This window comes from Lissotriton helveticus, chromosome 1_1 (assembly GCF_964261635.1).
Source record: "Lissotriton helveticus chromosome 1_1, aLisHel1.1, whole genome shotgun sequence".
In the NCBI taxonomy this organism is placed as follows: Eukaryota; Metazoa; Chordata; class Amphibia; order Caudata; family Salamandridae; genus Lissotriton; species Lissotriton helveticus.
Window position 1 is genome coordinate 1665695184 of NC_136057.1, and position 26986 is coordinate 1665722169.

A 26986-nucleotide genomic window follows, 5' to 3' on the forward strand; every position below is an offset into this window, starting at 1 on the left:
ACAAAATCTGCGTTCAGGCTATGTGCCTTGGCGTTTAATCAACACAACGTCACTATTTCAAATCTTTAACCTTACTGATAGACAAATCGGTATGGCGCAGAAGGGTGCTGATTATACAATCTTGAGCATTGAAAAACTAGAAAGATTACCGTTGACAATGTCAGAACGACCTGTCAGTGAATGGATAATCCACGGAATCATAAATATTCCAATCTCAACCTTCAGGTTTCAATACTGCCAAAAATATATACAGGCTGGCATGTACGAGAAATTGGGAAAGGGGTACCTTAAAACAACATGGAACCTGCCCTATTCACATGCATGTGTCAGTAACAAAGGACAGAAAGTGTTTCTTAGTGGCAACAATTGTGCTATGTCACTAAGCGGCACGCTTCTGTGTAACGGTATTAGTTTGCACGGAGCCTGTGAAGGGAATTCATACAACCTTTCATGTCACCAGCAAGGCGCACCTGCAACTGAAATAGAACCATTCTTTCAAAGACTCTATAATGGGAGTTACATTCTTATTGTAGACCGCAGATGCTGTAGTCTTATGCCCGGGACTCCTTATCTCGTCACTACGACGGCGAAGGTCAAGTGCTGTGGACGTTCTTTGTTCCCCAGCTCCTTTCCAGACAGGGAGGCGAGGGCATGGCCCAGTTTGAAAATTACTTCTATTCGAATAGACACTTTAAGCAGAATGAAAACAGTGCTTCTTCAGACGCCAGCAAGGCTCACGTCATCTAAAGAAACGTATGATCTACAAGTCGCAAGGACGACTGCAGAGATACATACATTATTATCAACTAATTCCCCCGTACATTTCGCGGAAATCCTGAGCGAAATCTTAAATATTTCTGATACCACAGGGGTCTCAAAGGTATTTAAGACAGTATTTTCGATGGCATTAACACCATTCAAAGCCATACTGGGTATTTTTCCAGACTTCGTCCATTCGATTTTTGGCGGACTTCCCCTGATCCTAGGACTAATTGCAGGAATCCTATTCCTAGTCCTTATTTTTCGTTATGGCAACCCATGTCACAGATCAAACTCTCGCGACAATGGAAGATACGATCCTAGCCATTGGATACCGGGACCGGATATCAAAAATCCTGGGACTATCCCGGCTTAGAGACCTAAACATGACTTGGTTTCTATAATTTCGACCAATGTGGCAAAGGTGTGTTTTACCTGTACTAAGGTGTCTGCTATGCGGAGAAGAATGCGTGTTAGACACCTGTCTGACGCTACAATCGGATGCGCCGGTGGATGCAGATACACTGTTGGTTCCTACCAAGGTTCACGCACTGTGCTGCCCTCAAAGGCTGCCAATTCTGATGACGGCATTCCTGGAATCTTCACCACTGCGATTGAAGAGTAGTGAAGTTCAAGATGAAAGCAGCATCGAACAGGTACGACCTTCTGTCAGCAATGCAAATCAGAATGTCAATGGAGACAATCATGCGCATGAATGCATGGTTACCCCTATTTCCGACTTAGTGGAACTTTCCCATGAAGCTGTTGACAGTTTTTTCGAAAGCCTGAATGATATGATGTTCTCTCCGGAACAGAAATAGAGACTTTTGAGTAAACTCGCACACGGCGTTCCCTGAATTCGGCCTTCAACTTTAAAAATAAAGTCACATGAACAATTACAATCCAGTTCACGGACAGCAACTTTTTTCAGCAAGCCCCTAAAATATTTTTCTATATATTTTTTCCCGGGACACTGATTTTCTGCTTAAAGTAAGAGACTATTCCTAGAGAACTAAGATTTCTATTTTAGATACTTTATAGACTTTATAGACTTTAGCTGCCCGCTGGTATGTTCGCAATAGATTTTATGTGATGAAATGGTTTCGACTTTTTTTCTGTATAGCCATATTAAGAGCCATTTCATGTGTATTTCTCATATACCAACAATCAATAATGCATAACAATGCGTGTTCACTTTTGCATCTAATTCATAGCTTAAGTGCATACAATATATATGACTGCAATTTTTCAGTATATTTGAAAATTTCGAAATGCATTTATGTATTTTGGGGTGGTAAGGTATACACTATACTCTATAGTATGTTGTACTATGTTATACTATGCATAGATTAGTAGATATGACCATAGTTAGCGTGGAGTGGGTGTTGTGTATTTCTATAGGTTCTGATTCGATCCCCCTATTCCTGACCCTATTCTGGTTAAACTTACTAGCTAGTTAACTAACAGTCAGCCCATGAGGCAAGAAATCCCCCATGATGCAGATACCGTTATCTGACGCAGTCACACTACGGCACAGGAACGTGTTATCTGATTAGGTCATAACGCTTGAGATCTAATTAGACAAGCGATATTCCTCCAGCCCCTGATAAGGCATACGACGTTCTCATAACAAATCAAACCTATGACAACCTGGATAATCCGTGCGGCCATTGTTTTGATTTCACAGAGAACTTTAGTAAAGAATGTGCTAACGAGCAAGTCGTATGACATCTTTATTGACGTACCTATGTCCATCCTTACGTCAATCTCGGCACCTTTAAGGTATAAATATTGCCGACCTTGCCCTATGCAAACACACGCGTGGTGACAAGACGGAGCAGCCATACTTGCCGAAGCCGAGAGCAGAAGCAGACCCCGCAGGCAGCAGCCCCGCCTTCCTGACGCGCTGAGAGACGCGCTGCTATCTCAAGCCGAGAGACCCAGCACCGGCGCTTCTGGGCAGCCCTCGCAGGCAGCCTGGAATATCGAGAGCAGAGAAAGAGATACCATTCCTCATTCATCCTAAATTCCAGGTACAGAACTGAATAACCCCTCCTAGAGAATTCTTTAGTTATTCACTTGGCAAAAACAAACTTAAACTAAACTGTAACTTTCTATTCCCGCCCACGCATTAGACTTAGGTCAGGTACACGGGGTAGGCGTATTTAGAAACACCAGTTGAGTACGTTTAGTCAAATGTATATGTGTATGTAAATATATTTTAATCATTTTAAACATCATATGGCTCAGAAACCATATCAATGTTTTTACAGTATTATTTTATACTATTGCTTCTAATGTATGCACTTTACTTAACTATAAGTATCGCAATAATATCGATCCATTTCTCTTGTACGAGAAAAGAGACTGATCAATAAATAACATCTTTTATTGAACACGCCCGTCTCTTCCTTTTCTCTACATTCTGATGAGACTAAGAATGCACGTACTGACTGAGTAAAATAATTGCCTTGTGCTCACACGACTCTCGAGATTGACTCTTGATTAGGGGAGAGCAAAGTTGTCATGTTCTATGGTTGTCAGAAACTAAATCCCTTCTTGTCTAATCAGGGGAGTTCATCCTTCCTTGAACATTCGAGAAAGTTTCTAGCGAACTCTGAGCTTAGCTGGCAAACCCAAAAATTAAGTCTAGTTTCGACAGTAGTAGACCTAGTTAACGTCTGGCCTAGGCCTTTACTGCTGTAGGTACTATTCCAATGCGCAGAGCCTATTGGGAAAATAGGAGCTACACTACAACGGCTCAGGGAAGAGCGAGAAGACAAGCAAAGACAGAGGGAGCTAGAGGAAAAGAAACTAGAGTACGAACATGAGCGCAATCTCAAAGCACTGGAGATCCAGAAACAGGATAAAGACCTCGGGCTCCCCGAACGACCGACCCCGTCTGCCTCGACCGAACCCAAGGTTCACATCCCCAAAGATGTCATCCGGGAATACCACAAGAACGATGATATACAGCAGTGGTTTAAAGCCTATGAGGTGGCAATGACCTCCCACCGGATTCCCCGAAGCGATTGGGGAGCCGGATTATGGGGGAGGTTTGTCAACGAAGGGCGGGACGCCCTGCTGCAACTCCCGGACCAGCTGATGACCTCCTACGACCACATGAAGGCCGCCCTCCTCACTCGATACGGGCTCACACCTGAGATGTACCGCCAACGGTTCCGCGACTGCAAACGGATTCCGGGTACAACTTGGGTGGAGTACGTGAACTTTTTTAGCCGAGCCTTCGAGGGGTGGATCAAGGGCAACAAGGTAACCACCTACGAACAACTCTTTGACCTTATCGTATGGGAACACCTGTCGAACAACTGCTTCGTGGAGCTCCGGCAACACCTCCTGGACAGTAAGCTAACCGACCCTCGACAACTCGCCGTCGAAGCCGACCGGTGGGAAAGCACCCGAGTTGGCCGGAACGCACCCAGCGAATTATCCAGATCGTATCGCCCCCGAGGGGGAGGAGGGAGTCAGGGTCGGGGGAGAGACCCCGGCCCCTCGTCACCCCCCAGAAACCCCTCGACCCCGGTTGGCCGAGGAAGCCCTGCCGTCCGGGCCGGTTTCCGGGCCAACATTACGTGCCACAGGTGCCAGCGACCCGGCCACTACGCCAGTGATCCCAACTGCCCAAAGAATCCGAACACTACCCCCCGCCAAGTTGCAGCGGCGGCCCTAGGGGAAGAACTAATCCCGGAGGACCAAGAAGAGTACGAGGCCGATCCCTCTGAATGGGCACCCGCCGCCATGGCACTGGTCTGCTTAGGGGAGAGAGACATGATTCCGCGGGCCCCCCTTCCCGCCAACACACAGAAGTACGGTCAATGGGTCAACATTAATGGCCGCCGGGCGGAAGCCCTCCGCGACACCGGGGCCAGTGTAACGGCGGTCCGACGCCACCTCGTCACTCCAGACCAAATCTTGCCGAACATTCTTTGCCCTGTCCGATCAGCCGACAACTCTGAAAGCCTATGCCACATGGCCTGCGTCCCCTTCGAGTGGGGGGGAGTAACAGGGATGTTAAAAGTAACTGTCCGCGATGATGCCCCCGTGGACTGCCTCCTAGGAAACGATCTTGAAAGCTCTCCCTGGGCAGCTGTCGAGCGGAGGGAGCACCTGGGGATGCTTGGCCTCCCCGAATGGGTCTGCGTCACGACCCGGTCCATGACCGCCCGCGCGGTCCCCAGCCCGGAAGAGCCCGAGTGGCCAGAACCTCCTCCCGCGCTCATCCCAGAGGAGGCCGCCCCAGAAGCCAGTCCATTGACCCAAACCGAAGAAGGATCCGACCAGCTTCGGGACGTCCCTGACCTGGCACACTGGCGGCAGGAGGGAGGCCCCACGCAGGAACAATTCCGGGCCGAACAGAAAACTTGTCCCTCTCTCGAAGGACTCCGGCAGCAAGCCCTGGCCCAGCGCACCGGGGATACCTCGGGGGCCCACTGGATCTACTGGGACCAAGACCTGCTCTACAGCGAGCAGAAAGTTGCAGAACTAGGGGCCGGTCGGGTGCTGGTGGTGCCCCTTCACTTCCGAGACTTCCTCCTGAACTTAGCCCACGATGTCCCCCTTGCCGGACACCTGGGGCAGGATAAAACCTACGACCGCCTGGTGACCCATTTTTTCTGGCCCCACATGCGGAAGGATGTCACCAACCACTGCAAGGCCTGCCCCACCTGCCAGGCCAGCGGAAAAAGTGGCCGAAAAATCAAAGCACCGTTACAACCCTTTCCTGTCGTCACCACCCCGTTTGAACGAGTGGGAATAGACATTGTGGGGCCCCTCGACCCGCGAACAGCCCAAGGACATCGGTTCATCCTGGTCCTTGTAGACCACGCCACCCGCTATCCCGAGGCCATCCCTCTTCGGACTGTGACGGCCCCCGTGGTGGGCCGGGCCCTGATGGGGATCTTCTCCCGGGTGGGGTTCCCCCGGGAGGTCGTCAGTGACAGGGGCACGAACTTTATCTCCAGATATATGAAGTCCCTCTGGCAGCAATGCGGGGTCACCTACAAGTTCACGACCCCCTATCACCCGCAAGGAAACGGACTGGTCGAGAGATTCAACCGCACCCTCAAGGGGATGATTAGGGGTCTAGAAGAACCCCTTCGACGCCAGTGGGACGTGCTACTTCCATGCCTCCTGTTTGCCTATCGGGAGGTCCCGCAGAAGTCCCTCGGCTTCAGCCCATTTGAACTCCTGTACGGGCACCCCGTCCGGGGCCCCCTCAGCCTAGTCAAGGAAGGTTGGGAGCAGCCTCCCCAGAAAACTCCCCCGGACATCTACAGGTATCTCCTGGCTCTCCGCAACCAGACCCGGCGGTTCCGAGACGCCGCCAAAGCCAACCTCGAGGCCAGTCAGGAGGACATGAAGAGGTGGTACGATCAACACACGTCCTCCATTGAGTTCGAACCTGGACAACAGGTCTGGGTGATGTCCCCGGTTGAGCCCTGTGCACTCCAAGACAGATGGTCCGGGCCCTTCAAGGTAATCGAACGCAAGGGGCCCGTCACCTATTTAATCGACATGGAGACTGCCCGGAACCCCCTACGGGTCCTCCATGCCAACAGGCTCAAACCCCATTTTGTGCGATCCGAACTCAGCCTCCTGATGGCTACCGATACTGGGACAGAAGAAGACTCCGAACCCCTTCCGGACTTACTGAGGGCCCTCGAGCAGGATGGCTCAGTGGAAGGGGTCCAGCTCTCCGAGGCCCTGTCCCCGGAGCAACGCCAAGACTGCCAAACGCTCCTGAGGCAGTTCGCCTCCCTGTTCTCCCTCACCCCCGGAGTCACCCCCTGGTGCCTCCACGATGTGGACACCGGGGACAGCCCTCCTATTCGACACCGAGCGTACCGCGTACCAGACCGGGTACGAGCCTGCATCCAGACAGAGGTGTCCAAAATGCTGACCCTAGGAGTGATCGAACCCTCAGACAGTCCCTGGGCGAGCCCAGTCGTCCTGGTTCCCAAGGCAGCTGCCCCGGGCGTTGCCCCTGAGCTCCGGTTCTGCGTGGACTATCGGGGGCTGAATGCAGTTACCCGGACCGACGCTCATCCCATCCCCCGGGCAGACGAGCTAATTGACCGGATGGGGGCCGCCCGCTACCTGAGCATCTTCGACCTAACAGCGGGCTACTGGCAGATCGGCCTCACCCCTAGGGCCCAAGAACGATCCGCCTTCTCTACCCCAGACGGGCACTACCACTTTAAAGTCATGCCCTTCGGCATGAAAAACGCCCCGGCAACGTTCCAACGGCTGGTAAACCAGGTACTGGCGGGCCTGGAAGACTTCAGCGCCGCCTACCTGGACGACATTGCTGTGTACAGCCACCAGTGGACCGACCACCTCCGCCACCTGCGGGAGGTTCTACACGCCCTCCAGCAAGCCGGGCTCACCATCAAAGCCAGCAAGTGCCAGGTTGGCCAAGGGTCCGTGACCTACCTAGGACACCAAGTAGGAAGCGGGCTGGTGGCCCCTCTCCAACTCAAGATCGCTGCCATCCAGGCCTGGCAACCCCCTACGATCCAAACGGAGGTCCGAGCCTTCCTGGGGCTCACCGGATACTACCGGCGGTTCGTGAAGGACTATGGCAGCATCGTGGGGCCCCTCACGGAGCTCACCTCCAAAAAGAGCCCCAAAACCGTCAACTGGACCCCGGCCTGCCAATCGGCCTTCGAAAAGCTAAAGACCGCCATGTGCACGGCCCCCGTGCTCCAGGCTCCCGACTACAGCCGGGAGTTCATTGTGCAGACGGACGCCTCCGATCATGGTGTGGGGGCCGTCCTCTCCCAACTCAACGCCGAAGGGGTCGACCATCCGGTGGTCTTCATCAGCCGACGCCTCTTGCCCCGAGAACAGCGCTGGAGCACCATTGAGAGAGAGAGGCCTTCGCCGTTGTCTGGGCACTCAAGAAGCTCCGGCCCTACCTCTTCGGCACCCACTTCCGGGTGCAAACAGACCACCGACCCCTGCAATGGCTGATGCAAATGCGGGGGGAGAACCCGAAGCTGCTACGTTGGTCCATCTCCCTGCAGGGGATGGACTTCACTGTGGAACATCGACCCGGCCAAGACCACGCCAACGCGGATGGCCTGTCCCGCTTTTTCCGCCTCGACGAGGAAAGTCCCCAAGAAGATGGGTGACTCTCCCCGTCTTCAGCTGGGGGGGACGCATGTTGGACAGGCCACATGAAGGGCTCGCTCCCTCCCCGCAGGACAGGGCCCGGGCCACCGTCAGCACCATTGCCCGGCCCAGCCGCCATCTTGGACACGGCACCACGCGGCCGTGCGGCCTCAGCCCGACCCCAACCCTGGGCCTGACCAGGCCCCGACATCCCGGCACCACCCTCCACCCAGGAGGTGAACGGCCCACTTGGCAGGTCAATGGGAGTACGAAGTGTCGATGGCTCTCCCCCGCCAGGTGCCGAGCACCCCCAGCCTCCTCGGGCGCTGGCTCCACCCCCCTGCTGGGTGTCTGGACTCCCTCATCCCAGACCTCCCGACCTCCAAGAGCGAGGGTCCGGACATCAAAGAGTGCCAGACCTATAACTGAGGCAGCCCCAGGACAGGAAGGCAGTTGTATCCTGGAGTCGAGAGACCCAAGAAGAACTCATCCGTAACTGGCCTGCTGGCGCTGCCGCGGCCCTCTGCCTCGTGAAACCTTCGTCTTGGCCTGCTGGCGCTGCCGCGGCCCTCTGCCTCGTGAAACCATCGTCTTGGCCTGCTGGCGCTGCCGCGGCCCTCTGCCTCGTGAAACCTTCGTCTTGGCCTGCTGGCGCTGCCGCGGCCCTCTGCCTCGTGAAACCATCGTCTTGGCCTGCTGGCGCTGCCGCGGCCCTCTGCCTCGTGAATCCATCGACTGGGCCGGCTGGCGCTGCCGCGGCCCTCTGCTTTGTGAGACTATCATCTTGGCCTGCTGGCGCCGCCGCGGCCTGATCCACCGACACTCCAGCTCGAGGATTGTGAGCTCGCCTCTTAACGCCACCTGTACCGATCCGGTACCAAGACTGTCCCGCTACCCCCTTTTCCCTACAGAGACTAGAAGTGAGAGGACCCCCGGGTCCGAGATATCCTGTATCGCTGATATCCTTGCCTTAAGAACCTTACATAAAGCATTGAACTCGACTTGGTGTGGTGCCTGTTTGTGGGGAGGGAGGTAACTTGTCTGTACGATCGCCGGAGACGGTCCCACTCGGGGATCTCTCCCCCAGTATCCGGCCGACCCTCAGGGTCCCCGTCTAACACCGCGGCTGTGGGATCATAATAGTTGCTACTGGTCCAAGGCCTGAGTTGATCCGGCCCTAAAGCATTACAGGTTTTGCTGTTCTTCTCTGGGACTCTACAGTTGAGTTGGGTGGTTTACAGTGGTTTCGGTTTGGTTGATCGTTGGCGTTCTGTTAAACGTAACTGTTGTGCAATGTCAGTTCCTAGTAGGCAAACCTAAAATTACTCTTAATACGTTTTATTGACTATTCTTTAACAAACATAACCCTTCCTGATCGAAACCAACTTGATGCCTGTGCGATGGGTGCTCACTGTTCCTCCAATGAGGTGTTTGAGGGAAAGACCCTCTGCAAGAATGTATGTAGAAGCAGCAGCTGGAACACAAAGCTGACGTCCCATTAACGCTTAAAAACTATATTTCTGGGAAAAAATGATATTTTTCCAAGCATACTAAAGTCTGAATGGCCTTACTGTCTGACACAAGCATTCTTATTTTTTAATGTGGCTTTCCTATTTACGTGATTTGTATTTTTTATACCTGGCTGACGTACTTGCTGCGGAATTTTGCACTTATGTCAGTCAGTTACTGACTTACTGACTCACTTATGTTGTTGTATTCTTTGGTGAAGTGGCTCATGCTCCTTTTGAGTAGCCAAATGCTGTAACTATTAATGCTTGGCCTTAGCTGCTGGATGTGTGCGGATTAAAACGTAGTTGGATTTTAGGTGAAAGTGACTTAATTGAGTTGTTTGTGCTCTTGTAGGGACGGATTTCTTGAAATCGAAGATTTTAACTTTGATTTCGTCAAGTTTAAATGCAACTCAGAAGGGGTGCTTTCCAACTTATGTTGCGATTCTTCGATCATGAGCTTTTCTTTGAAGAACTGACATGTTCAAGTGACCTTAATCCTGCCTGTCACCCAATAGGCCATCATGTCTACTGCTTTGTAGCTGCTTGCCTTGGTTGCAGATTGCTCGGCTGTCCACACGATTTAACCAGTGTAACAAATTCTTTTTAATTAAGTCAAACCCAGAACCAGGTAATGATTTAATTAATTGATCTGTAAAGCGCAAGCAGCTGCCCCATAGGGCGTCCTGGCGCTAGACCAAAAAGCAAGATGAATTTGTCTATTCTGAGTATTAACGGGGTGCAGATAACCAAGTCTTTAAAGTTTTGTTAACTGAAGTTCAGTATTGACGATCGAAAGGGATATGGGAAGCTCATTCCATGCTTGATGCAAGAAGAGAGAAGGATCTACTTCCCTTGCTTTTCAGTTGAAAAGTTGTCAGCTTAAAGATCACAGGCTTACGAGATCTTAGCTCTCTACGCAGATTATAATGTTGAAACCTTTCTCTTAAATAGTTCAGTCCATTGTGATATGCTCCGTGCGCCAGGGCAAGAGCCTTAAACCGAACGTAAATAAATAAAACCGTGCTGATGCACTAGCAGCCAATGCCAATGTTTTAGATGTTGAAAAGTGGAGGCAGGTGATGGACTCTCAAAACCAATCATTCAGCAGTGTTTTCTTTCCACCAGCAACCTATTAATCAGAACTTTGAATAAAACCTAAAAAAAAGTCATTTCGCTTAATCTATTCCGGAAGTAATTAGCGCATGCACCACTCTTTATCAAGCATCCAACATGAGAAGATCCCAAAAATTCTTTAGGGTGCGAAGTAAAGAGAAACACATGCCCGGGGTACTGAGGATTTGCTGAAAAAAAAGTGAGTTTGTTGTCAAACTTTATTCCCAGGCTTTTAGCTACCAAAGCTGGAGAGGTGGGCACACCAGCAGGTCACCAGTCATTGATATTAGAAATGTTGGTCTTCCCGTGAACAAGGATCTTGGTTTTTACACTTTAAGTAACTCGTTTTTATTCACTTAACAACCTTGGATAAACACCTTTTGCAGGAGGTTTATGAAACTTCAGTGGTTTTAGCTATGGATAGAATTAACTGTGCGTCTTTGACCTAGGGTACTACTTTGATCCCAAAAGGTTCTATCAATGGTGCTAATGGGGCCACGTAAACACTTAATAGAGTAGGCATCAAAGATGGTCCCCGAGGGGCCCCAAATTTGTATCTTTTACTTCCTGACGAAAAATGGGACAAAGTTACTATTTGATGTTTACAACACAGGAAAGATGGAATCCATTTTAATGCTCGGCTGCAATATCCACAGGAATCGACTACTTATGCATGAAAGATTCACTAACTGGTAAAACGCTGGTGCGAGACCCAGTCTGGGGGAAAAAGCTCTCAAAGGTAAATGGACTACACGCAAACACAGCATCGGTAAAGACAGCCTTTGCTTCTACACAATCCAGTGGACACCTCGGCCATGCCTCATGGTGCACAAATTAACTGATGCCAAAAAACATTCAGGGATAGGATCAGGACCAATAACATGGAGATTACCAATAAACCTAAGGACAATCCTTTGAAACTCAGTCGACTGAGCTGCATTATTGAGTTACTTTAAATCCCCATATTTACGGACACAATCTTAGCCGCCATCATTGATATTTCGTCTAAATCTCGTATTCCACTCTTAACCTATCGAAGATTTGAAACTCCCAATGGGGACATTGATCTCATGAAGGTAAACTTGTCTAGTGAAATCCCTTTAAATGTCACCACGATGGCTCAGTGAGTTATTTTCTACTGACAGTTGTGTCCCGAAGGTAACATGTTTGAATTTTGGCAGGCCCACTTCAGCATTTGGTTTTTCCAAGATTGATAAATGAAGTGCTGTTAAATTGAGCAGTGATATTGCTAGCTCTGCAAAACTGGAAAAATTGCAGTAGCAAGTATTATATAAAGGAAGTCATTATTAAATAGTAGAAACACAAGCTAGACCTAGACTTGTGTTCCAGCTACTACCCTTTCACCCACACCAACCCTATCACCTCGCAAAATACTGGAAGCGCCTGTAACAATACAGCCCAGAGTGCATATTGACCAGTATTACTTTATTTAGGCCTACCAGTCGGGCATCATCTAGGGACAGTTGTGAACCTGCAGCTATCCAGGAACTGGACACCCTGTAAACCTCTTACAGAGGTGTACCATGCAGGCTGGTTCTTCTTGATCCTCCCGGTCTCCCACTGCGTGGCTCACCGGGGCCTTCCACACTATCCTCACTTCACCAATGAGTATCAACCTTGCATTCGTAAAATTAATGTCCTTTGTAGTTTTCACCTGCAGACCGCTATTAACTGATTGTCAACGTCCTGTTATGTATATTATGAACACACACACGTGACATGTTGTTTCGGGTTAGAGACAAGAAGTCGTAGTGTTTTTGTCCACTTCTTAAGTCAAGTAGGCTCAAACCCCTGCAACACAAACACTTTTGCTATCAGGATTGCGTGCTGCTAAGGTAAAATAAGCATCTTCAAGTATAACAGGCTCAATATGATTCATTATCGTAAGTCTTTCTTTGAGCAAGTACTCTTTGGGAATAACGTGAGCTGCTAGCTCAGCTTGTATTACAGATAGTGGTTCCAATATAAAAATGTGTACTCATGTTTGCAAAACTTAAAATTTGAAGCTATTAATAATGCTCTTTGTTTATATGGAGATACATTCAGCAAAAGGGAAGTAAGCTTAGAGATTGCTTGCTTTCTAAGTAAAACAGCCCCCAAATATTTGCAACTTAAAAAAAAAAGTTGATAAAGATAGACAGTTTTGATAAATTATCTTGCAATTTTTAAGGGCAACTTTAAATGCAAGTACTCTTAAGACATCATTAAGTAAAGCTTGTTTCAAAGGTAAATCATTGTAAAGCCATTATTGTCAACACGCAAATAAATTAATTAAGCATCCCATTCTTAAAGTCACAAAACTGCACCGCAGGTCCGTGACACTGCATGGGTGCAGGTATAAGACTTTATGGGCCTCACTAGAATTGACAGAAGTAGGCCTGTAATCCACCAATATTTGCAGGGCTTCAATTCAGGCATACGCATAGAAAACGTTCCATTATCGCACCGGAAAAAATAAGCACATATATGTGCTTACATGAAAATCTGCTGAGCAAGTGCAAATTCACTTTTTCAAACTTTATTTTTTTTGTTGTTGGTTTTTTTACTGCTTGACTTGTCCCGGTTATATTTCTCAAATTTTGGTTGTAGGCACACTCACAAAGCATTCCAACATGATAATTTCCACTTATTTCATACTTTTAGCCCCTTTGATAAGCCTTGCTCACATGAAAATCTTCATGCGAGTAAATCCTTTAAGGGGTGTAAGACCTACTTACCTTCAGGAGACTACTCAAGACCTGGCTCTTCGAGCAGTAGCTGCACCCCCACCCCCCAAGCGCCTTGAGACCCTCACGGGTAAGTAGTGCGCTCTACAAATTTCATGATTGATTGCAAACCAACTTTTGTGCCTGTTAGCCAAATGTGCATATTTTGGAAGCTTTGAGAATCAGGCCATGACATTGTGCTTCTGACCTGATCTTTTAGAGAGTTATGAATGTCCAATCTTTGATGTAGCACTTGTATATGTGAAGCTGTGACACATTTTGTGAATTTACAGTGGGCTTACAGCCCAGCCATTGCTTAACATTGGTTGTAATTTGACTCATTTGCTTGCTCCTGTTGCTTGTCTTTATCCCCTCCCTTGTGTTTGATCATTTTGTCTGACTGACTTGCATCATTCGTTCCCATTTAGGGAATACATGTTTAGGTTTCGCCTGGCCGTAGCACTGCGCAGCAGTGCTCGCGCAGGCGAAATCTTATGATCCTACAGTGTGGGTCTTTGTCCCGCCTTCTCTTCCATTGGCTAGCTCCATAAATGGAGGCTAGCCATTGGAAGAGATGGTTGTCAATTACTCTTTCCCCGTCACAACGCGATTCGGGGGTGTTTCCACGTCTTTTTTTAAGTCCCGCCCTCTCCTCTTACCATTGGCTGGAATTTTACCTTCCAGTCAATGGGAAGGGGAGAGTACGAAAAACACGCCCCCCGAATCCCTACAGGGCGCGCTGTGCTTTCCGAGCAGCGTCTACCGAGAAAATGAGGTAAGCTTCTGCCTCCCTGTTTGTGCCGTTCTTCGTGCCCCTGCCTCCCTGTTTGTGCCGTTGTTTCTTGCCTCTGACTCCCTGTTTGTGCACCCCTTCCCTCCACCCGCAGCTCTCCTTTGTCCCGCTCTAGCCCCCCCTTCCCTCTACCCATGTATTCTTTGCCAGTAGACGCCGTCACACTCGGTCGCCGGGAAGCCCATACAGGTCGGTCTCCCTGCCGACGCCCAGACACAGGGGGACAAGGACCCCGGGCTCTATGGGGCTCTTGGGCCTTGAGGTGGGTTTCCAGGGAGCCCGTAACGTTGTTTATGCCCTCCGGGGGAGGGCGCGTGCTGGCCGGCATTGTTACAGGAACCCGTTCTGTTGTCGGACCGCAGGTGCAGCGTTCTCTTTAGCTGAGATATGGGGCATGCTTCGGGCAGTTGAGAGCGAAGGTCTGTCTTTGCGCCCCTTCTTGAGACGGCTGCACGTGTGCCCGCACTTGTTTGTGGCGTGTAGCCAGTTTCAGACACAAGGTTGTGGTAAATGTTCGTGGTTTAATGGGCGGACGGGGGCAAGCGCACACCGCCCGTTTGAGGCGGGGTGTTGGCCTAATGGCCAGGGCGTCCGACTTCGAAGCGGGTGAAGTGGGTTCGAGTCTTGGAGAGGACGCTGAACTTCACGTGATTTTGGGCAAATCACCTAATATCCCCGTGCCTAACAACAATAAAGGTGTCCTCTAGGAATGTTAGGCACACCCAAAGCTACCAAAATATCGGCACGTCCCAGCAATTTAGACCTCTGTTACTGTACAGGACGATGCGCTGTAATGTCACACACCCACAATGGCTTCAGCAGGGAGCAGGGGTCAATTTTGACGCAATGCAATGTTTAGGGATGACTGTGAGAGGAATGCCGTGTTGGGCCAACAAACATGTATCTTGCGAAAGCACTAATGGCTCTACGCGTTCGGCGCTGTCCGACGCTATTAATGGAAGAGGGGCTGGTTCGATCCCGCAGTAAGGATGTCGCACAAATGGTCCCAGCACCAAGGGAATGATTTTACGACTTTTAATAAACTCTAAGGTGCCAAATGACTCCAGGTCAGCAGGAACCTCGTTATCGAGTGCCTGATTCCATTTAGAGACGCTTGTTTAAATTATGCATTCTCTTTTGTTCTGCTCCAATTAACGAAGACACTGGGATATTCTTGTGTTTACATATGAATCCAAAGCGCCAAACCCAACATGAGAATCTGGATCCTGGCTAGGGATGGGAGCAAGCTAGACATGTCTGCTTAAAAGGTTGTGAGGAGAGAGTCTAGGAATGGAGAGCACATTATAGCAGAAGGAAGGCCCCGACTGTGGCACTTGTACTCGGTTTCTTGTGACAGGGACTGAAGCGGGGTCTGGACCTTGGCAGTTGTTACCCCCAGGGGTTAACCACACAGCAGACATTCTGAGCCCCCCTCTCTGCCATGGCAGATGCTATTGGGCAGTTGCAGCACATGGGTTACAGCATGCGCAGCCACCGTTCTAACGTCTTTCATACATAGAAAGGGTACTTACATCACAGGCAGCGGGAGTGAGCAGCCCTCGCACACAATGACAGAGGTGCAGCACAGGCACCGGAAGGGAACAACTCTCATACACAGGTGCAGCACAGGCACCAGAAGGGAACAACCCTCAAACACAGAGGTGCAGACCATGCAGCACAGGCACCGGAAGTGGACATCCCTCACACACAGTGGTGTACCATGTGGAGTACTCACAGAGGTGAAGCACATGCGCCAGAAGAACATTTGGGGCACCTACACTTATTCTTTTCAATTTAGGCACTTGAGGAGCGGCACAAAAGTGACAGTGCAAGCATTTCTCACACAGAACAGCTAGAACATAGACTGGTGGCGGTGGCTGGGCTTTACCTGGTGTTCATGGTGGGGGAGCTAGTGAGTATATAAAACTTTATAAATAAAATAAATAAATATGGTGCACTTTAACCGGCAATGCCAGTCTGCGGGGCAGGCTGCTGCTTTGTATCCCCTTTGAGGGGTGGGGGGATGGGGTTCTTAAATTCCATACTAATCCATTATGAGGGCAGATTGGTGGAATGGGCTTGGCCCGGTGGAAAAAAACTGCTCCTGCCAGAGCGCTATATTAACAAGGCACCAGAGTGCCACTTTTCAGCGCAAGGGCCATTCCATCGCATGGGTTAGAGAGAGCTTGTACTTCGTATTTACCACTGGAATCTATACGAAAAGGAGTTGGCGCTGTTCACTGTCCATGCAGACACCTTCTTCCTAGGTATTAGTGGTTGTGGAGCAATTTTCAGGGTGAATGTTGCAGAGATCACGATTTCATTAAGCAAAATGTAAATGTGACATAACCCTTTTGAATGATGAGAACTGGGTTGTTGGCTTCCAGCTCTGCTTGTGCGTGCGGTAAGTGTGAACAGGAAATATTCAAGCAACTTCTTAGCATAGTGACTGGGGCTGTAATCTCGTTTTGTAATTTGCGGGAGGGGAAGCAATTCCCCAGTCCTTGTCTGGTTTCTTTTTTAAAGCTTGATGGCATTGGCACATCTTCTCACTTATTGAGAGAACCTGTTGCACGCTTGCGATCACACAAACACACTTGCCTCAAAATGTTGAATGTTGGTCCCTTTTGCAGTGCCCTGGAACACTTTGAGTAGTGGTACCACTAGAGACTTGGCCATGGTAAGGTAGAGTTGATCTGCACTGGGTCTTCAGTGGGAATCTTTGAGTGCAGTCAAAAAACCCTAATCCACAATACGAGCAGACTTGTGTATGATATTTCCAGACTTTTTAATTTCAGACACTGATATTTATATTCGGTCAATCTTCCATTAATAGTACCGCTGTTTGTGATAGATTTGTATGATTTCAAGAAACCATACTACTCTGTGTGTGTGGCTCTGTGTGTGTGTGTGGTTCTGTGTGTGTGTGGGTCTGTGTGTTTGTGTGTGGCATTTGCAAGAGATAAGCTATTGGCATTGTAAATGACAATGCCATTTATTTATCTGTTTTCAAAACCAACATATAAATAAAAATTGTCATTTACAATGCCAATAGCTCTAACTTTTGCAAAGGCGAGACCGTTGCATTGTAAATGCTTGTTTCTTTCTCAGTCAGCACTCTATAAAGAGCGTATGTGTTTTCCAGCTCACTCTTTAGAGTGCCTTGAATACTGCTTCCTACACTCCTGCTGTGTTGCACCCCCAACTCAACCACCTTGTCTGGAGAAGCATAGCAACACGCATATGTATTTGTGCTGGGATATGGCTGAAGAGCAGACTTTGTGCTGTTTTTGTTTGATGACCTGCGTTCCACATACTGCATGAAAGCACAAGCCACACACAGGCTTTATGGCGTTGTGGGAAAGGCCTCCTGCTGCAACTGATGTCTGAGGCAGAAGGTGTACTTAGCAGGACACATCTCCAAGAAGCCCACAAACCTATTTGTCTGGGTTACTACAGAGACCAAATGACTGAATCCTGTGGAAAATAAATAAAGCCTTGGCAAGCATTTCCCTTTACATTCTAACACATCATTATTCTTTCTAAATTCAGTTAGGAGTTTTCTGAGTGTAATGTATTTGAAAAATAAACCAAGCCATTTATACAGATTATGAACATTGAATTCAGCCTACAGCTTGAGATACCATAAGATGTTTGTTTGATATTCCTCCAGTATTTAGAATTTCTTTTTTACATTTTTCTTTTACATACATTTTTTAAAAACAATTGTTCAGAGACAAACACTGGCAAAGCCAACAGTTCGGCACCCACATTCTATAGGTGATATCTTTAGGCTTAGTTAGTGCTTGTTTCTTTTTCTTTCAGCACTCCGTGGGTGTGAATGTGCTTTAGTGGTGATTCTCCAATACCAGTTCAATTTTATTCAAGTGTTCGGTCTTTGAAAAACCATTACACCAAGCAACGTGTTTTACAGCACGGAGACATCCTAATAATCATTAATAGAATTTGAAAACAATTAATCCTAGTTCTACATTGTGGAGAAGTGTGGCTCAATGTGGAGAAGTGTGGCTCAATGGTTAGAGCAGGCAGACCTCGATGCAGAGCTCTGGCCAGGGACCAGGGTTCGATTCCCGCCTCGGCGGGTCTCGGGCTCATTAATTCCCCTGACTGGATATTCTCGCCTCAGTGCCTATTCTGATCATGGGTCCCGCGCTGCAACTCTGGGCAATAGCTTGCTTAGTCTCCACAACGGCCCCCACAACACAAGGGATGCCTGGTCTGCATCATGGGGGTGCCCAGGAGTGGACACTTCACAGGGAAAGCCAGGAAGGGTTCCCTTGCGGTATTCGTACAAGCGCCGGGAAACCCACTGCGGGTAGCTGTGCGCTATACAAGTACAAAAACATTTACATTTACATTCGATGGTCATTTAGTTAATGGCAGTTAAGATTGAAAAAACATCACTCCAAAAAATACACCGTGTTTAAGACTGTGAATCTATGACCGCTCGTTATCTTTGCAAGTCTTTGTAGTTTTCCTCTAATTCTAAGAATCTATTTGGAATTCTACAGATTTTTGACCTATTAACTTTAAATACAGATTGAACATTTTTACCCCCTTGCAGACTAGGGGGTTGAGGTCCCACCTAGCCAGGTGATTACTGCTTTTTCGTATGTTCATGTTGTTAATTAAATATTTCTTTTAATATCTTTCTTTTAATAACTTTGGGCATGCGCAGAAAATATGTTGGAAAGATTCATATTTATAATCACACAGTCTGCAGTCTTGCTTATGCATTGATCTTTCCTTGAAGGGCTGAGATCCTTTGTTTCCCACATTCCAAAATCTAATCACATAAACTGATTTTTTAAAGCCGATGAAAAATAAGCGAATAAATATTCCTGAGGCTTCCTTGTACCATAAGAGCTGATCACCGTCCAGGCGTGACGTCGTTGTAGTAAAATGTTCTCATCTGTTGAATGCGACAAAAGTTTTCCTCACGAATACTCCAGGCCCCTTGCTTCGAGTTGCTTCCCCTCCCACGAGTTTATCTATTAGTTCCACACTTTTTCATGTGTTTTGTCTCCACTTGTGCCCAGCCCTGCTGTGGCTATGCAGCTGCCTGTGCTTTCCCTGCTTTTGTAATGAATGAATGAACAGTAGTTTGGAGAGCGCAGCCCCCTCTCAGCAGCGAGGGCGATTTCCACTGCTGGGCCAGAAACAGGTAGAACAGGATCACAGTGCTGAAAAATCTCCCTGTGCTAGCAATGCACACTCTGTGCAAGGCGCTTTGAACCCGTCTCCCCAGGGGCAGATCACCGCGCAGCAAAAAATGTACCTCTACGTCCTTGCAGGTCTGTGGTTACTGATCATAACTTTGTATACCCACCAGAATGATAGACACCAGACAATTTAACTGCTTTTCGTTTGTGTGTAACTTTGTAGTTGTGTTTGTATAATCCACTGCCTGCGTGTTGTGTGGCATTTACTGTATTAGCCTGGTACTATTTCTTTGTGTGGCTGAGTGAGCGAGGCAGAGATCTGTTGAAGCTGCAGGTGAATGACCAGCAGGATGTGACACTGCATTTGAGTCCTTGTTTTATAAAAGCGAATGCCATTTAGTTCTGCGTTTGTGTTTCTGAAGGTTCTCAAAAGTTTCATTTTTTGTGGCAAAGTATGCTTCCTCTCATTGGCTGAATACAGAATTCCGTGGGCCAGTTGATTCCGAAAATACAGGCGAGGGCTGGCGTTTGGACCATGTAACATTTGCTCAGTGGAAACTCTGTTCAGTGCGAGTCTTGGAAATACCAAAAAGCTGGTCTGCAGTTTTCCACACTCTGTTAATATCCGTTATTATTGGTAGGAGTCTATGAGCACACCGTGTCTCGCGGATTTAGGTAAAGTTGTCTAGTGATTTGCAGTGCATTTAGGAGTAATCGCTTCTCTACTCTGCTGTGTAGCTTTAAGTGTTGGTCTGGAAACTAAGTTATTTTTTTTAACCATTATTCCTTATAACTGGAGAGGTAGCCCAGTCTCACCCACTACCTGGAATATTGTATTGTATTGTAATTGCATTTATATAGCGCCTACTACCCCTGATGAGGCGTTGAAGAGATTTTTGGGCGAGTAGCATGCTACTCCAGAACAATATATGCACATGCATTGTATAGATATTGTAAAGGCTTCACAGAAGCCTTCTTCTGTAATAATTTCATAAGATGCAGGAGAGTGTTTGCTCCTGGGAGTAGGCTCTGTTTTCAGCTAGGACGTGTTGAAAACAATACATCGGTACAAAAGGGGGTGGTGATGGACGGAGCATCTGAACCAATCAAACACTCACACGCAGTCAACAGATCGCTTGTTTCCGGTCCAGGGAAGGCATGGCTTGGCAGTTCGGGCTGGACTGTTCCCATGAGGCACAGGGTCAGACTGATTTGCATATGGCCATGTCTGAACTGGGGTGGCAGAGTGGGCTAAAGAACGGTGATGGATTAAACCCAGATCTTTTGACTAGGTGTGAGTGTTTGATTGGTTCAAATCAGGCCCGCAACACCCATTGGACTCACCGGGCTTCAGTGCTCGTATGCTGATGACGGCTGGGGGCCGTCATGACCACGCCTGCGATCGAAATGTTCAGCACAGGAGCGGAATTCTGGCCACGGGCAATGGGTTAAAAGACCATTTGAATGTTAATTAAGCCTTGCTGTTGCTTCACCCCTTGTTGGAGGCCCTGCAGCTCCACTCTGCCTACTGATTAAAGGTTCAGCCCCCCCGAATTTTTTCTTAGCCCCCCCCCACCAAATTTGCCTCTAGTTGCGCCTCTGGTTCAGATGATCCGTCCTTCACCATCCCCTTTTTGTACCGAAAACAATACATCAGCCTGAGGTCTCCACCTGTTTGCCTATCCCACGTGAAGAGATTTAAAAGGTCACAAAAGGTTTTTGATGCCGTTGGGAAATTGTAACATGTTGGTGGGACAGTTTTCTGGTTAACATGCCTCCTATTGTTTATCCCCTTGTGAAAGACCACAGCCTCCAAATTAGATGCATTTTCTATGAGGGACTTTATTGAGAATGGTCATAATGTGAACAAAAGTCTGAGTGCTCATCTATACTTTTGGAAATGGGTATCCAGGAGTGAGAGCGGCAAAGTAAAGGTGTTCTAACTTGTCCTTTCAGGTGTGGACCCTGCGTTGCAGAAGGAGCACAGGAGTCAGACGCCTGCCCCCTCTGCCGCTCCCGCACAGTCCGGCTCGCGCTATCACCGTGCTCGCTCCGGAGGCGCCCGTGATGAACGCTACCGTTCAGGTAATGACTTCAGCAGGCTGAGCATTTCCATTCAGTGACCATCTGATGCATCTATAAATCACCAGACCCATCTCTTTGGTGGCATTTTGCAAACATAGTGATCATTTGTTAGATGCAATGGAGTATGCACAGAGTAAAATAAAAAATCAACACAAGTTTGTAATTAAAGAAGATTTAAGATTTTCATAAACTATTCATGTTAATTTCAATTTTTCTTAATTTTTTTTATGTCACCTGATGTGCCAAATGATATGTTTACAGAAGTTTGCAAAGGGTAGGAGTGGTTTGAGAAAAGCTATATTTAAGTATTACAATATTGGAAAGATCTTGTGCACGTACCAGGTACAAATGATGGCTACTAGAATAATGTCATTTCTGAAGAGGTAACCTAATTGCTTTGGGGAGCAAGAACATTTGTACTGATATAATCTTTCCATCTTCAGCTCAAGCTCAATCCTGCATACCAAGTTTGCAACTCAGAGGCCAACTTTTCCATTCAATTATGAATCACGCATATTATAGTAAAGCTAAGTAGCTTCCACGTGAATCTGCTGCACAAACTTGTTGTATTACTAACACCGCATTTGTACCTTAAGTGAGAAGATTTATGACCTGAGTTTAACTTTTCTTAGTCATATCCTTGACCACGTGCTTAGGTCCTGAGTAGTCATCACATAACGTTGAAAAACCACAATAACGCAGGTATCCTACTTTGATTACTTGGGGCTAAGGTTGACGCCAAGCCATGGCTTGTCCACGGAGGCCCACAAAGCTGATTGCTCATTATTGCATTATTTGTCTCAAGTGCTAAAGACATAGAATAAAACTTTTTCAAAGAAAGCTGCTCAAGCAATTGTGATATATAATATTAAGGACCTCAGAGCAGCTTTACAAGGAGCAGAGATTTTGGGCTATGCTAACTGTAGCGCACTAGCCTACTCCGAGAATAGGTTTATCAGGCACCTATTTGCTCTCCCAAACAGCACTCCATTGGTCCCACTACACTCAAATTTGGCATTCAAGAAAAATTATTTTAAGGTTGCCCTTCGCCTATTATTGTATTGACATGGGATTTGGACCTCATCTGCCCTGGATGTGTAAAAGTGCCCTCTTTTTGCTTGGTTGCCCTCACTTTTTGCTGAATTGCTGATGTACTTGGTGCAGAAGAAAGTGAAGAGTTGACATAGCACACATCCCTGTGTGCCATGCCTACAACCCACTGCCCTGGCATCGATCAGTCACCCCTCTAGCTGGGTTCACCATACCAGTGGTGAGGGTACAGGTGCATGCACCCTGTACTCGTACAGTGTCTGAGCCAATTCCTTGACATTGTAAGTGCAGTAATGCTATTAAGAGTATATGGTGCTGGGAGTTTGTCATTGCGAACTCCACAGTACCATAATGACTTTCCTGAAAACTGGGAAGTTTGGTATCAAACCTCTTAGCACATTAAACCCACATTTATGCCAGTGTGAGTTTTAATGAAAATTGCACACAGAGGGCATCTTAGAGAGGCCCCCTGAACAATTACCAAACACTAGTGTTGAGGCAGAGTGGCTGTTCGTCAGCTGCCACCACCAGACATGTTTCTGGACCCCTTGGTCCAGAGCCTGCTGCCCTCGGGGGTCTGAAACAATGCACATCCTGGGGCTAGGTGCCAAGTCTCCTCCCCCAGGATGGGCAGGATCCACGAAGGGGAAGCTTCAAAGGCTTGCCACCTTTGTGAGCTTCCCCAGACCTTTTGCTGGTTCCAGCAACTGGTCCACACCAGTTCTGACCTTCACTTTGGACTGAAGAACTGGTGGGAAAACCAAGCGAAGGGAGGTGTGCCCACCTTTGCCAACCCCACCCCTTGGGTTGGGGAGGCTAGGTGAAGCACAACTCTGTCCCCGCCATCTTGAAGATGGGGGGGACCCAGCCAACGAGAGTGATACATATGCCCCCCCTCGCACTGGATTGTGGCATAATAGGGGTTGGACCCACCCCAAGGAAGGGACCCATTGGTCCCAACCTTTACTTACCTATAACGCCCCAAAATCTAGTATTTAGGGGCACCCCCGAACCTTGCCTCTTCAGACAAGCAACAACCAAGAAGAAAAGAAGGACCCAACAGCCGTGCCGAAGCTAAGAGGAGGACACCCACTGACTTGGCCGCAGCCCTACCGGCCTGTCTCCACCTAGAACCTCAAGAAGCAAAACTCCGGTGTGTCCTGCAGCCAGCCACCTCAAGAACCCAGAGGACCTGCCCTGCCTTCCAAAGAAAATACTTTGTCTCCTGTGAACACCGGATTTGTTCACCAACAGGCTCTGGCTTCAGCCAAATCCGTGAGTCTGCACCACTCTGCACCCGTCGCCAACAGCCCGAGTTAGAGTGACCAAATGAATAGTACACGTTACAGCGCAAACATTTACAACGCATGCTTTTACAATGTGGTTTTCACATCGCAACATCCGTTTACTACGCATGATTTTACAATGCATGCCATCACAATGCATTTTTAGAAACTACATTTACAATGCATTCCATTACAACGCAGAATACTTTTTGGGCAACAGTAGGGTAAGTTTTGTTTAGTGTAAGGGTAAACATTAGTATTCCCACTCCAGTGAGTGCAACAGTAGAGTAAGTGTTGAATAGTGTAGGGGTAAAAAATACTATTCCCACTCCAGTGAGTGCAACAGTAGGGTAAGTGTTGGATAGTGTGTGGGTAGAAATTACTATTCCCATGAACCCCAAAACCCAGACCCTCCCTAAAACGTAAAAATCCCCATTACTTACCTTATAATGCGTTGTAATGGCATGCGTTGAAGTGGCATGCGTTGAAGTGGCATGCGTTGAAGTGGCATGCGTTGAAGTGGCATGCGTTGAAGTGGCATGCGTTGAAGTGGCATGCGTTGAAGTGGCATGCGTTGAAGTGGCATGCGTTGAAGTGGCATGCGTTGAAGTGGCATGCGTTGAAGTGGCATGCGTTGAAGTGGCATGCGTTGAAGTGGCATGCGTTGAAGTGGCATGCGTTGAAGTGGCATGCGTTGAAGTGGCATGCGTTGAAGTGGCATGCGTTGAAGTGGCATGCGTTGAAGTGGCATGCGTTGAAGTGGCATGCGTTGAAGTGGCATGCGTTGAAGTGGCATGCGTTGAAGTGGCATGCGTTGAAGTGGCATGCGTTGAAGTGGCATGCGTTGAAGTGGCATGCGTTGAAGTGGCATGCGTTGAAGTGGCATGCGTTGAAGTGGCATGCGTTGAAGTGGCATGCGTTGAAGTGGCATGCGTTGAAGTGGCATGCGTTGAAGTGGCATGCGTTGAAGTGGCATGCGTTGAAGTGGCATGCGTTGAAGTGGCATGCGTTGAAGTGGCATGCGTTGAAGTGGCATGCGTTGAAGTGGCATGCGTTGAAGTGGCATGCGTTGAAGTGGCATGCGTTGAAGTGGCATGCGTTGAAGTGGCATGCGTTGAAGTGGCATGCGTTGAAGTGGCATGCGTTGAAGTGGCATGCGTTGAAGTGGCATGCGTTGAAGTGGCATGCGTTGAAGTGGCATGCGTTGAAGTGGCATGCGTTGAAGTGGCATGCGTTGAAGTGGCATGCGTTGAAGTGGCATGCGTTGAAGTGGCATGCGTTGAAGTGGCATGCGTTGAAGTGGCATGCGTTGAAGTGGCATGCGTTGAAGTGGCATGCGTTGAAGTGGCATGCGTTGAAGTGGCATGCGTTGAAGTGGCATGCGTTGAAGTGGCATGCGTTGAAGTGGCATGCGTTGAAGTGGCATGCGTTGAAGTGGCATGCGTTGAAGTGGCATGCGTTGAAGTGGCATGCGTTGAAGTGGCATGCGTTGTAGTGGCATGCATTGTAAGGGCATGCGTTGTAGTGGCATGCATTGTAAGGGCATGCGTTATGGTGACATACATTGTAATGGCTGCGTTGCAATGGCTGCGTTGTAATGGCATGCAATGTAAAAGACTTTGTAACAGCCGCGTTGTAAAGGTATTGCGTTGTAATGACTGTGTTGTAATGGATGTTTCCCGGCCCAACACCACAAGGAGGTCTCCCCGGCGATTCTGATCCAAGATCTGGTGATCTCTGGCCTTCCGCGAATCTCCCAGCGAAGCCTGCAGCCTCTTTCTGGAGGATCCCTCCCCCGACCAGAGCTGATAAAAGAAACCAGACGCCTAAAGACTACCCTGCACCCGAAGCCCCAGGGCTTTGGGTGGCTAAACCGACTGTGTAACTGCATCCCAACTTACCTCTACAACAGGTGGTCACCTTCAGAAGATCTTTGTCCCGAGCCTACAGTCTTTCTTGAAATCGGAGAATCCCCAATGAAACCAACAGGGCACCCGACGCCAAAACAGCACCCTTCACCCAGCCTCCCCTGCACCACTGCGGGTGCACTTTGTGTGCTAAACAGGATCCTCCTTTGCCCGGAGCCCAATACCAGGAGCTTTGCTCCCACAACCCAGTGGCCTGCTTGTTAGCAGCCAACAACTGGAGGCCCCCTATCCCCCACTGGATTACATAGGGCCTCAGCACTCTGCACCCGGCCGCCCTACTGCCGCTGAGGGTGTAACAAGAGTGCATCCTTGACCCTGGGGGAAGCCTTGCTCTAACCCCAGAAACTCAACTCCTAAGACCGAGTACTTACCTGGTAACCGATAACTTCCTTTCTCTCCATAGGAATCCATTGATTGTTTTTCTTTGAAAAATGTTCTTAGCGTGGAGTTGTTTTGTATAGAAACCTGAAAAAAAACAATTGTCCCAAACTGGTTTTACTTACCTTTTCTCTAGGAAATGTCCCAGTGTGATATCTAGGCATATCACACTGAGTAGAAAAAGTAACCTAAAAAGTAACTAAAAAGTAATTTGTACAGTATTTCAATACCTTGACTTACCTGTATTTAAAACAACTGCATTTTGAACTTGCATTCACTTGTAAACACTGCATAATATTTTGCAAAACATTTATTTCACTTACTGGTGCTAGAAATAAAATAACAATACTATTTTTGCTACAAACAAAATTGGTCTGAGTTCAGTCTTTGAGTGTGTGACATCATTTGCTGATTGAGTGTGTACTACAAATGCTTACTACCCTCTGATAAAGCCTTACTGCTCGCCCACAGTACCACAAATAGAGAGTGAGGTGCTATCTACTTTTACCTCGGCCTAGCTTTGAGGCTCCACTGGACTCTGTGGACACTATATAGGTAACTGTGCTTATATCTGTATGACTATGTTCTAGTTTTTCTATGACATACCATTCTACGTTATCTGCAGTGTGTTTTCTTTCTATAAAGCGTTTGGTAAGTTTGATATTATCTTTCATACATCATATTGTGCTCCAATGTTCTGTGATACGTGTTTTTACTTTCCTAGTTGTTATCCCTATGTAGAGTAGGTTGCTCGGACATTTTATGACGTAAATCACATCGCTGGAGTTACAATTCGTGAGATTTTTAAGTTTCTATGGCGTTGTCATTCTCGAGTCAACTGCAGTGCATCTCTTTGTGTATTGGCACACCTCGCAATTGCCACAAGGTTGATTCCCTGTGGGAAGGGGAGTGTTCCATCCGGTAACCTCGGGAACTGTCCGATTAGGAGCCCAACCCTTAGGGATCTAGCATGGAAGCTTTAGAAGCCAAAGAGGCTCTGCCTATCAGTGGGTTTGTAATAGACCTCTGTTTTCAGGATT

At 48.1% G+C, this 26986-nt stretch overlaps 1 protein-coding gene across 1 annotated transcript in view; it reads left to right on the plus strand.

Moving 5' to 3' along the window:
- Positions 1–26986, plus strand: part of DIP2B (DIP2 acetate--CoA ligase B (putative)) — an 805292-nt gene that overhangs the window by 283517 nt on the left and 494789 nt on the right. The window contains exon 3 of the mRNA XM_078688921.1: positions 21176–21304. Coding sequence (XP_078545047.1) covers positions 21176–21304 — 129 coding nt within the window. The remainder of the gene's footprint in view (positions 1–21175; positions 21305–26986) is intronic.